Source organism: Budorcas taxicolor, chromosome 9 (genome assembly GCF_023091745.1).
Source record: "Budorcas taxicolor isolate Tak-1 chromosome 9, Takin1.1, whole genome shotgun sequence".
Taxonomy (NCBI): Eukaryota; Metazoa; Chordata; class Mammalia; order Artiodactyla; family Bovidae; genus Budorcas; species Budorcas taxicolor.
The window spans coordinates 34,410,029-34,423,061 of record NC_068918.1 but is presented as its reverse complement, the minus strand read 5'-3'; the positions used below and the strand labels follow the sequence as shown (position 1 = coordinate 34,423,061).

Here is a 13,033-nt window from a genome sequence, read left to right as displayed (position 1 = left end):
CCATATGTGCTAAACCTTCATGTTTAGGAAGTCTCCCTCAAGTAACTACTACTAATCTTGACAGTTTTTCAGCAGATTTGACTCTTCTCTTTTTCATGTGGTCAGTGACCCAACTATGGTCTCCACAGTGAACAGCAAACGTCAAGGAACATTTTATGCAAGTTATACTTTCCTTACTAAATTAACTTTTCCAAGAAATTGGGTGATACACCAAACAGCCAGCTGGGGCAGCAGTGTCAAATACTTCTATCACCTGAGACAGGAAGGAGCTTTAACTGTCTAGACATTCAGTGTACTTTGTATTAACAACTGTCCTATATTCTGTCCTTGATTGGGGTATCTGAAAGCGCTGGGGAAAGAGAAGAGTTATTGCTGATTTTCTTTCAGATTTAACAATACCTTAACATGAGAATTTCCCCTACAGTACATGGGTCTCACCTATTATTAGCCTATGTGAGACAAAAAAAATCGAGGCAGAGGCTGGGAGTAGAAAGCAGGGCTCTACCAATCCATCCATGCTAGTTTATTCTAATGTAATTATAAGTAACCATTCTCTGTTAAAAATAAAAATGTAGGACAAATGCTAAGTCAGATGGGATTCTGGGACAGCAGACTTACACTGAGGCTGTACTTGGGTGTCCAGGATGTGTATTTACTTGATCTTCAGTGGAGGAGATCTGCCCTTTTCTGCCCTTCCTTCTCCTTCCCTCCTATTGACTGGAGTGAAGACATAATGGCAACTATCTGGCAAAGTGGTAAGATAGGAATGGCAGAGCAGTAAGATAAGAGGAGCCTGGGTTCCTGGCTTTAGAATCACCATACCAATCTTGGGCGGCCTAGTCCCAGATAGTAATAATATGTTTAAAAAAAAAGAGAGAGAGAGAGAGAGATAAATTCTTATCTTGTTTTGGTCACTGTTATTTTATAGTCACACCAAATCCTAACTGATAAATAAGGACTACATCTACAGTCTTTCTAGAAAGCAGCTTGACAATATGCATCGAGAATACTAGAACTAAACCCTCTGAACCACTTCTAGGCACTTACCTTAAAGAAATAATCTGAAACGAAGAAAAATTGATGTGTAAAAATGTTTAATGCAAATCTATTTATGAGAGTAGAAAATTAGAAGCAACTTAAATGTCCCCAAATAAGGAATCTGGTAAATAAACAACACTACATCAAAATAACTGAATACTGTGCAACCATTAGGAAGCTTATGAAAAACATTAATGATACGGGAAAATGCTCATGTCATATAAGCAATGGGAGAAAAAGGTAGGATTAAAGAAACTTTACATATGTTAAGTTTTCACTAATGCTACTCCCAAATCCACACATTCAAAGGTATGAATAAACAAATACAGACTGGAAGGAAATATATGAAAACAGTAACCTACAGTAATAATCTCTGGATAGTGAGATGATAGGTAATATTTATGACATCATCTTTATCCTGAGTATTCAACACTACCCTATAATTAACAAATAATTCCGTTACCAGAAAAAAAAAACAAAAACTCAACAACTGGAAATTAATTTCAAAACTCTTTCCTAGCATTTACCAGTTTTAACTGGTATTGATATTGCCATCATCATCATTATCCTCATCACAATTTTACTGAGCGTCTATGTGTGTGGAGTTGGGGCAGCAGGGTGTCCAGACCTCTGTGTCTCCTGCAGTCAACCAAGAGCCACCCAAAGGCTGTTCAGATAAAAACAAAACAAACCCTGCCCAGTTTTACCTTGGTGTTCTGGAGCAGAGCGAGTCCATTGCAGGCATTTGCTAGAAGAAAGTCTCCACTTAGGATAGCTATTTTATTTCCAAATTGCATATCTTTCAGTGGCCCATCAGAAGATTGCAATTCATTTAAATTTACTATCCCACGATGTACTAGGAGAGCAGTATGGATAAGTTCTGTGATCTCTGCCAAACTTCTTTGACTAAAACACAAAGGTAAGATTTGTCTGAGTGTAAAGAATACCATCTTATCAGTATTGTCAGATTTCAACAACAAAATATTTCATAGATTAGTGTCTCTTTTTTCAGGTTATTCCTTTTTAATGAAGTCTTTTTTCTATTGAGATATTTGGGCTCCAAAATCACTGCAGATGGTGACTGCTGCCATGAAATTAAAAGACGCTTACTCCTTGGAGGGAAAGTTATGACCAACCTAGATAGCATATTCAAAAGCAGAGATATTACTTTGCCGACTAAGGTCCATCTAGTCAAAGCTATGGTTTTTCCTGTGGTCATGTATGGATGTCAGAGTTGGACTGTGAAGAAGGCTGAGCGCCGAAGAATTGACGCCTTTGAACTGTGGTGTGGGAGAAGACTCTTGAGAGTCCCTTGGACTGCAAGGAGATCCAACCAGTCCATTCTGAAGGAGATCAACCCTGGGATTTCTTTGGAAGGAATGATGCTAAAGCTGAAACTCCAGTACTTTGGCCACCTCATGAGAAGAGTTGACTCATTGGAAAAAACTCTGATGCTGGGAGGGATTGGGGGCAGGAGGAGAAGGGGACGACTGAGGATGAGATGGCTGGATGGCATCACCGACTCGATGGACGTTGAGTCTGAGTGAACTCCAGGAGTTGGTGATGGACATGGAGGCCTGGCGTGCTGCGATTCATGAGGTCGCAAAGAGTTGGACATGACTGAGCGACTGAACTGAACATTATATTAGTTTCAGGTGTACAATATAATGATTCAGTATTTGTACACACAGCTGACTCTTGAACAGCACAGAACTATGTGAATCCTTTTATGAGGATTTTTTCAATAAACACGTAGGTAGTACACAATCTGAGGTTGGCTGAACTGCAGATGTGGAACCACAGATACAGAGGACAGACTATGGGCCTTGGACATCCATGGATTTTGATATCTAAAGTGAGTCTGGGAACCAATCCTGTGGACACCAAGGGAGGACTGTATTGTGAAATGATCACTGCAGTAAGCCTAATTAAATCTGTCACCATACATAGTCATAGTTTTCTTCCCTGTGATGAGAACTTTTAAGATCTACTCTCTTAGCAATTTTCAAACACACAATCCAGTATTATTGACCACAGTCACCATTAACACACTATATCCCCAGTACATCATATCTTCATGTTTTTATTTTTTTCTTGATAATATGTAACTGCTGCTGCTGCGTCGCTTCAGTCATGTCTGACTCTGTGTGACCCCATAGACGGCAGCCCACCAGGCTCCCCCGTCCCTGGGATTCTCCAGGCAAGAACACTGGAGTGGGTTGCCATTTCCTTCTCCAATGCACAAAAGTGAAAAGTGAAAGTGAATTCGCTCAGTCGTGTCCAACTCTTTGCGACCCTATGGACTACAGCCTACCAGGCTCCTCCATCCATGGGATTTTCCAGGCAAAGCTTGTTAACTTTTGACCACCTTCAACCATTTTTTTTCTCCCTCCCTTGGCTCATCCCCATCCTCCCCCCCAACCTTTGGCAACCGCCAATCCGTTTTATGAGTTTAGCTTTTGGTTTTGCTTTGTTTTTTATATTTCATAAATAAGTGAGGTCATATAGTATTTGTCTTTAACTTATTTCACTTAGCATTTTGAAGTTTTGTGGAATTCTGTTTTCTTTTTAAGGTTTCAAATGTACTTTATTTCTTTAATCATGCCATATTTTAATGGGTACACAGTGCTTTCACTTATTTGGCATCACCTATGAGTTCGTTTTGAGGCAATTCAGTATTATACCAGCTAGATAATTACTGATTTAGCTGGTACAATACTGCCAGTAGGGGACAGGGTCCATAGTATTCTAATCTGTGCTGCTGCATATACCCATATAGCAACACAAAGTGACCCCATAGTCATATAGTGTTACCATATTTGCGTTGGAAACCAGGTATACATTTCTGGTGTCTCTGTCTTAGCTGAATGCATCAAACTCAGGGAAACATCATGAAGCTGAAGAGAGAACTATGGCAACTGCAGCTGAGGGTTTGGTGTAACTTTGTATCAGTACCCTTGCAAAGAGACTTGAATGAAGTTTTTATTAGAGACTTTTCCACTGAGTTATTTGGGAGCTGTAAGTGGATCCTGACACCTTCCTTCTCTCTACCATTCCCTATTCTCCATCCCACGAGTCTCCAGGATTCCCCTGAGAGAAGATGACCAATAACAGCCACCCCCAACCGTTCCATTCAGATACTTTGTTTTCAGTATAACTTCAGGATTTCTAAAAATCCTTACTAGTATCTTATAAAATTCCAATTTAGGTGGAAATAGAATTTGTGCCAGTCATTAGGCCAAGCACTTTTACACATAATCACTTTTAATCTTAAATACAAGGCTGTGGGATTTACAGAGATGAACAGATGTGGTCCCTTCCTTCAAGGACCTTATCTTTCAGAATAAGAATCACGATATATACCTACAGTAGTAATTAAAATAAAGAAGACCCTTGAAGAACTTATAGTATAGGACTGTATCAGATGGCATTTCAGATGTTTGTTTTCTTGTTCATACTTTTCTATAGTTTGTACATTTTCTAAAATGACAAAAGAATTACTTTATAATCATCAGAAAATCAACAATTACTAAAAATTTTAAACCTCAAAGCCACCCTATGAAGGTACTATTAATCTCTTATTTCACAAGTGAGAAAATTGTTACACATAGTGTAATGACTTGCCCAAAGGCACACAGTAAGCAATACAGAGCTGGAAACACATTGAAATCTGTTACAAATGACCCCATGTGAACCATACTTCTTCATTTCCAGGCCCCTGTGTAGTCCCCTCCACACTAACTTTGGACTTCACCATATGACTTACTTTGGCCAAAAAGATATTAGCAAAAGTGACATAGGCAAGGCCTGGTAAGTGTTCATGCATTAAGGCTTGTCAATGCGGTCACATGAATGATCCCAGAATGGTAAGAAATAAAATGATTGTTTCAAGTCACTAAAATTTAGGATAGTTTGCTACACAGCAATAGGTATCTGACACAGAAACTGTACATCTAGGAGTCGGTGTTGTGTCAACAAAAGCCTAAAACATATGTCAACGGCTTTGAGTCTAAATGTTTGGGGCTAGAGGTAAAGGCTGAATAAATGGCAAACTCTCAGCAGGATCTGGAAAGGCAGTGAGGAAACTTATTGGAGGAGAGAGCAAGGACATATGGTATTATAAGGGAGTGAAACAACATGCACAACTTGCCTGTGGTAACTTGAAAGATAGAAAATATATCTAAATAAAATCTTTAAAAGTAGGTTGTGAAAGTAGAGAGATCAGAAGAAGCTATAACAAAGGCCCAAGGGACATGTAACAAAAGGATCTGACCTAAAGGTCAAATTTAAGGATTTGACCTAGAATAACAGCCTTAGAAAAGGAGACAAATATATATGAAACAATCAAATAATAAAAGACTCTTCTCCAAAAACAATATACTACTAGTTTGACAACTATAAATTACATAAAGATGCAATAAAGTAAAGGAACCAAACAATTTGGCATCTACAAAGAAAAAGCATGTTTCTAATTTATTTCTTTGCTTAAAAAAAGTAAAAGAACATGTAAAAATGTTCCAGTGTACATAGTGTACCTGAATGCAAATTGGGGAAGTAGGAAAAGAGGAATCAGTGAGTTAAACAGCTTCTGAAAAGAGTAAATTCATGGTTTAGATGAAAACCTCCCTACATCCCAAAGAAAATCACTGAGGATGGAGGCTTAAGGACTATTGAGAAGTTAACAGAAAACATTTTTTTTTTTAAGGGAGCTAACATGTAAAACTGTCCTTTAAAAGAGTAACTAAAAGAAATGAATAAAAGTGTATTTTATTGGTACCCTGCAAATGTATTCTAGTTTACAAAAATGTCCACTGCTACACTTCACAAAAATTAGCACAATGAGATTATGAGCAAGTATAAACCTCAAGAAGGGTTAAGCACTGGATAAATCTCTCATGCAGTTCAGCTTATGAAAGAAAGCAACAACCAGGCAAGTCAAAGTTGTAGGTGTTTTGAATTACCCTAAGGATGAAAATGAATTACTGGGAGCTTTAAATAAAGACATCCATAATCATAAAGCTCCATTCATTAAACAAATGGCAATCTAAAAGCCTCATGGCCAGAAACAACAAAAACAGTGGTAAATATGAAAGTGAAAACCGTAATTTGTACAGTACCCACCATTCACAAAGAACTTTTACTTACTTTATCTACTTGTGATTCTAATTACAGCATGTGTGGGGAGTTTAAATACCTGGTTGGAACATTCAGTTTATGAAAGACAAAGCTGGAACTCAGAGCCTCATGGTCATAGTGTCCAATGATGGTTTAAAATGTTTATTTACCTGATGAATAGTAAATGGGGGAGGGGGCAGAGTTACAACGCTACCAAGATTGATACATGCTCACCGCAGACTTGTCCAATTTTCATCTTTCATTCTAAGCACTACAGAAGCAAACTTTTCTGGGAGAAAGTATGACTAGACTTGACTCTCTGTTACAGTAGCTGGAGAAAGTAATCAAGTTGATTCAAAAATCATTTGGTTATACCAAAATAAGTGATTTAGCTCAATCAGAGGGAGGTAACAATTCTCTCTCTGCCTATAACAGTTTGTGGGCAGGTCTTAAAACTCCCAGGTCGTTAGTCTTCTCATCTCTGAAAGGAGGGGAACTGGAGAAAGTCTCTTCTAGTTCTAAGATTCAGGGATTTCTGCTGTAAATTTAATATTCAGTCCTAAAATTGTAAGATTTGGAAATTTAAAAAACTACTTAGCCTGGTAGTTTAATAGTTATGTGTGTGCCTTGTTGCTCAGTCATGTCCAACTTTTTGGGACCCCATAGACTGTAGACCACCAGGCTCCTCTGCCCATGGAGATTTCCAGGCAAGAATAATGATGGAATGAGGTGCCATTTCCTACTCAAGGGGATCTTCCCAACCCAGGGATCAAACCCACATCTCTTGCATCTACTACATTGCCAGGCAGAGCCTTTAGCATTAGCGTCACCTGGGAGCCCAGTTAATACTGAGAAAGGACAAAATTACTGTGATGATTACTACCTACTTTCTAAAGAAACAGAAATGAACTGATTGGTCATCTTGAAATCTGTCCACTCTAGTACTGTGCTCACAACCTCTAAGATTTTATCATTAGAAAAACAACTTCAGGCCACATTATACAACTTTTAATTTAGTGCTACAGCATTGACAGTATGAAAGAATCTGGGAATTTTTCCTTTTCTTATTTTTCTTATTCCTAGTTTAGCCACTGAAAGTAATCTAGTAAACTTTCAGTGTACTGGATTTTTAAAAGTATCTTATATAAAAGAATTCATACAATTTTATGCACATATATTTTAGTACTCAGGTATTTTTTCATGCTAAATCTTGATTGGATAAAAGTCGTAAGTGAATACTGCTTATGTTAAGTAATCAGAGTAAGGAAGTAATTACTACATTGAATGTAACCCTGAGGATTAACCAATATTTTTACAAGAACTTTCACCAAATGACTTTCTTTCAATTATATGTTAAACAACTTAATCTGCTTTGATTCATATTCTTCCAACATTTCTCCAAATTGCTTAGCATCCTAAGCTTTGGATATAAGAGGACAGACATTGCTAGTTACCTATTTCCTCTCTCCTTCCTCACTACTAACATACCTGTGGCTGTATTTGGAGAGACAAAGTACTCATTTAAAAAACTCACCTCCCCAAAATCCCTTGAGGCTAGAGGTGATCCTGTAGCACAGTTTGGCCAATGAATGTAAGTAGAAGGCCACTAGGTGAGTCTCTGAGAAATCTACTGAGTTTCTAATATAAGGGAATAGATTCAGAGGGCATGCGCCTTTGGCATTTTGAGCTTACCCCTTCCTCCTGTTTGGAATATGGCTCAGCTGCTTGGGGGCACCATAGCAACTTTAAGCATCTCAAGAGAGCCCGCAACCTAAGGATGGTAAAGCAAGAAGAAATGAGAAGCCTGGACCTCTGGTGATGTCTTAGGGCTACTCTAGCTCTGATGTACCTATCTTTACACTTCTTGATATCTGAGATAAATAAATACCAGTTTCCTTTAAGCTACTGTTTGTTGGACTCAAACTCCTAAAAGATACAGTCAATAAAAACTACATCACAAAAATATGTTTATATTTCTGCACTCTGATTTTGTTTACCTAATATTATCTCTTGGAGATATTTTCATGTTATTTACAAATAAAATGTCCTTGCTCTGTTTAACATCTCTTCAGAGGTCCATTGTATAGATGTGCCATACTTTTGCTGCTATAGGGTGAATGAGAAATAAATTTTTGTTTAAGGAATTTTTAAGAATCAGTCCATGCACCACTTTTGGGAAGTCTTTCCTCACTTCCCCAAGGTTAACTCTTTCTGCACTTGAAAGCCTTTGAACATAACTCAGTCATTTGTTGTACTATGCTGTAATTATTACTTGAGCCATCTTTCTTCCTGCCACCTCTCTTTCTCCCAGCACTATAAATGATACTATCCTATTTCCCTAGGCTGCCTATAAATATCTTTTAAATTAATAGTTCTTTACTTAGTAATCAATTTTATAAAGGTAGAGGGAACAGCCATCACTCTTGAGTTTCAAAAGATAAGGAATGATGTAAACTAAAAAGTCAGATTTACAGACTCAGAGTTGGAAGTGACCCCAGAGGTCAATTAAGCTTAATTAGTCCCTTCCAGGGATGAGTAATAAATTATACAGGAGTCAAGTCTGCTGATGAACAGTTTTATCAGAAATTGTTCCTAATATTAACTTGCATGCTAAGATGCTTTAGTCATGTCCAACTCTTTGGGACCCTTTGGACTATAGCCCGCCAGGCTCCTCTGTCCATGGAATTCTCCAGGCAATAATACTGGAGTGGGTAGCCATTCCCTTCTCCAGGGGATCTTCCTGACCCAGGGCTCGAACCCAAATCTTCTGCATTGCAGGCACATTTTTACCATCTGAGCCACAAAGCCAGTTTGGAAATATTAACTTGAAATCTCTAAAAATGTTTTACACGTTTAAATTTGTGTTAAAGTAACAGAAGAGTCAATAGTGTTTCATCACTCAGGCAAAGGAGATAAAAGACAATACAGTCTCCTTTCTTATTCTATTATTTCATTTTTCTTCCTCTTCCTTGCTTTTCTTTTTGAGAGGTCTACGATATAGTAAATAAAAAATATTTCCCCTTAGAAATAACAGATGTTTACCCTTTGCCATTTTCAGCAATTTTAAGATGTATTTCTTGAAAAAACTTTATTTGTGGATTTTCAAATATAACAAAAGTTGAAAATGTAGCATAAAGAACCTCTGTGACCCTAATCTTGTTTTAGCTGCATCTTTCACTCTCCTTCCAGATTATTTTGAAGCAAATGTCAGGTTATCATGTCATTCCGTCCGAAGATACTTCAAATATCCTATTTTTAAAAATGCCTAACAGTGGAAGTGGCTCCCACTTACTAAATTACTTTGAGCCAATTAATTATGGTATGCTGAGCAACTTTGTATAAACTTGTAAGCATAATAATAGTTCGATTAACAGATTAATAAATAAAATAACGTAAAATTCACAAAAGCTCCCCTGAGGTAAGCATTATCTCTACAGCTTCCTTCAGAAGGAAGCTGGGTGGGCAGAGTAAGTAACTTGCTCAAGTCTACCTAGGAGGTAAACTGCAGACCTGGAGCTCAAGGCCAGGGCTCTCTGATTCCAAAGCCCCAAACACAAAATATACAAAATTCCAGGTTCTTCTGAAAGTTTAAAATGGTAGGCAAGAGTCACTTATTTAAAGTCATATTGGAGCCCTAAAAGATTTTTTTTTAAGTTGGAAAACTGATTTTTACGTTCATGTGGGAAGACTTTGAAAATTACAAAGAAAATCTTGGAAGAGGCTGTCATTCTAGATTTTAAAACTTATGAAGTTATTGCAATTTTAAAAATAACAGAAACACCATGAGAACAAACTAATAGATTAGTGGGACAAATTCCAGAAAGAGGTAACATTTCCAATTGTTAGAGAAAAGATGGAATATTCTTATATACAAAAAATGTTGGGGCAATTGGCTATCTATTAAGGGAAAGAATAATGAAGTTAGATCCCTACTATACTCCACAGATAAAAATATTAATATATTTAGATAAAGCTAATATATAAATGTGAAAAACAAGACTGTAATTTTAGGAAAACATTCTTATGACCTTGGGGTGAGAAAGCCTTGAAAAATAAAATAGAAGTCATAAGTTATGAAGAAAATAATGAATAAAAATGAGTGGCTAAAATATACAAAAATGTTTATATAATAAAATATAGGCTGAGGCAACACAGATTTGAAGTAACACATTTGCAGCACACACAACAGGCAAAAGATTACATTTAAAATACATGTGGAGCTTGTCCAAATTGGACAAGAAATTAATAGGAAAAAGATAAACAGCTTAAGAACAAAATGGGAAAGGATATAATGAAGTAATTCCAGAAGAAACACAAATGGCCAAAACCATATAAAATGATGCTTAACTAATAATTTGGAAATGGAGTATTATAAGAATAATGAGATAATATTTTTAGCTTTGCAAAAATGAAAATGATTAGAAATGAGGCAAGCAGGAAGATGAAGAAACCATGAGGTCATCACTTTGTTCCTTTGCTCATGACCCTCCAGTGGCTCCCCATCTCACTCCGGAATAAAACCAAAGTCCCAACAATGGATTCCAAGGACCAACACAATCTTCCCTTGAACCTTTACCTCTTACCTCTCTGACTTCATTTGCTACTCTTTTCCTCTTTGCTCACTCTTCTCTAGCTACATTAGCTTCCTTGGTGCTCCCTGAACATGGCAAGCTTGTTCCTACCATAGGGCTTTTGCACCTTCCTCTGTCTAGACTAATCTTCCCTTATATATTTGCAAGGTTTAGTCACTTGCTTTCTTCAGATCCCTTCAAAGTGTACCTGAGCAGAAAGTCTTCAGGTGCTACTGTGCCAGGTTCCAAACTTCAAGAGGACCAAAGTTCCTTTGCTACCCTATGAATCTCTTCATCTGGCTACTGGTTCTTATGCTTTAATTTTGTTGCTGTTCAGTTGCTAAGTCAGTCCGACTCTTTGCAACCCCATAACTGCAGCACACGTGGCTTCCCTATCCTTTACTATCTCCTGGAGTTTGCTCAAATTCATGTCCATCGAGTCAGTGATGCTATCTAACCAGCTCATCCTCTGCTGCCCCCTTCTCCTTTAGCCTTCAGTCCTTTCCAGCATCAGGGTCTTTTCCAATGAGATGGCTCTTCGCATCAGGTGGCCAACGTATTGGAGTTTCAGCTTCAGCATCAGTCTTTCCAATGAATATTCAGGGTTGGTTTCCTTTAGGATTGATGCTTTAATATCCTCAGTAATAAACCATTCTTCAAATCCCTTCTCTGCCCTTCTCTCCACCATGGGGAGGCTCATCCCCTACACTCTGCATCTCCTGAGCTCCCATACAGCTGGGTTCCACTTAGATTGGGAGCTGACAGAAGGAAACTGGAGTCTGGGAGCAGAGAGAGAGATTTATTTCTTCTCTGCTGCCTCCATGTCTATGGATCTTAAACAGATGGTCTTTCCTTCACAACTTCCGCTGTGATTCTGAAAACACCATTTCCACCCTTGTTCCATCAGCCTCACAGACAGGAGAACCAAGAAGAACTATAATCTTGAAGCCTCCAGAACAAAACCCACCATCACAGAAAGTTAAACTAAATGAAAAGGCACAGGATTATGTCCCAGGTGAAGGAACAAGAAAAAAAAAAAACACCCACAAAGTGCACATGACCACTAAGGCCTTCTCTGTCTACTCCATTTACAACAGCAACCCTCCATTCGAGTCAGCACTCCCTAGTTCTACTTCCTGTCTTTTTTTCCCCCTCCACAGCACTTACACTAGTTATTTCATCTGTATTTTGTTTCTCTCTCCAGGGCCCCACAGGAAGAAAGTTCCACAAGAGCAAAGAATGGAGAAAGTAGGGAGGAAACCCGATAAGAGCAACAGAATTCCTTACATGTACTTCAAAAATACCAAATTATCAAAATAGCAATAATAAAAAGAAACAATATATGCTTTAACACTAGGTAAAAGGAACTTTCATGGTGATAACTTTTAACTAAGTGTCAACTCTGAATTTAAGGTTTTCCATGACTGCAGCAATCGAAACTGATCTTGCTTCATTCTATCATACGTGAATGAGAATTCTGATTTTAAAAATGGTGACTAAACCCAGAATCTCAAACCTGTAGGCTGTAGTAATGGTGACTTCCAAATAGAGATCAAGTCACAGGTTCAAGCGCTGAAATACTGACCAGGCCTTCTTCCAGCTCTGACCACACGCACTGAGCAATCCTAAAAACGACTGGGAGCTCTGTATCTCTTTTAGGAAAGCTAACCTAAATGGCAATCCACTCCAGTACTATTGCCTGGAAAATCCCATGGACAGAGGAGCCTGGTAGGCTACAGTCCATGGGGTCGCAAAGAGTCGGACACGACTGAGTGACGTTCCTGTAACCTGACAGTCTAAGTTAGAATACATAGAAAAGAGGCAGAAAGCAAACAGTCTTTGCATCTAGTCTCATTCAAATGATTAGATATCTAAGCAATGTCAGGATCTTTCTATACCATGAAAACAAGATCTCAAAGTGAGGGGTAAGAAAAAACAAAATCCTTAAGTAGTACTTCAATGAGAACCTTTAAAATAAACAGAAGTGAAGTTCTCTCATATTCAATATTGTAATTTTGAACTACTAATAGTTTTGCAGAAATGATTTTTAAATAATTCTAACTTAACACAAAGATTTATCCCTCTTGATTAGTTTCCATAAGAGAAAGTTCAGTATTTTTAAAAATTTTAAATAAAATTACATATATTTAATGTGTACAACATGATGCTTTAATAAACATATAGTGAAATGATTCCTACAGCCAAGTTAATTAACATATCCATCTCCTCACAGTTACTTGAAAAAAAAGGGGGGGACAGTTCAGTATTGATGTGTTCTGTAATTAATTCCCTCCATTTCATGGGGTCGG

General features: G+C 37.8%; 1 protein-coding gene across 1 annotated transcript in view; it reads right to left on the bottom strand.

Moving 5' to 3' along the window:
- Window positions 1–13,033, bottom strand: part of PDSS2 (decaprenyl diphosphate synthase subunit 2) — a 259,946-nt gene that overhangs the window by 98,962 nt on the left and 147,951 nt on the right. The window contains exon 3 of the mRNA XM_052645841.1: window positions 1,746–1,944. Within this exon, the coding sequence (XP_052501801.1) occupies window positions 1,746–1,944 (199 nt within the window). The remainder of the gene's footprint in view (window positions 1–1,745; window positions 1,945–13,033) is intronic.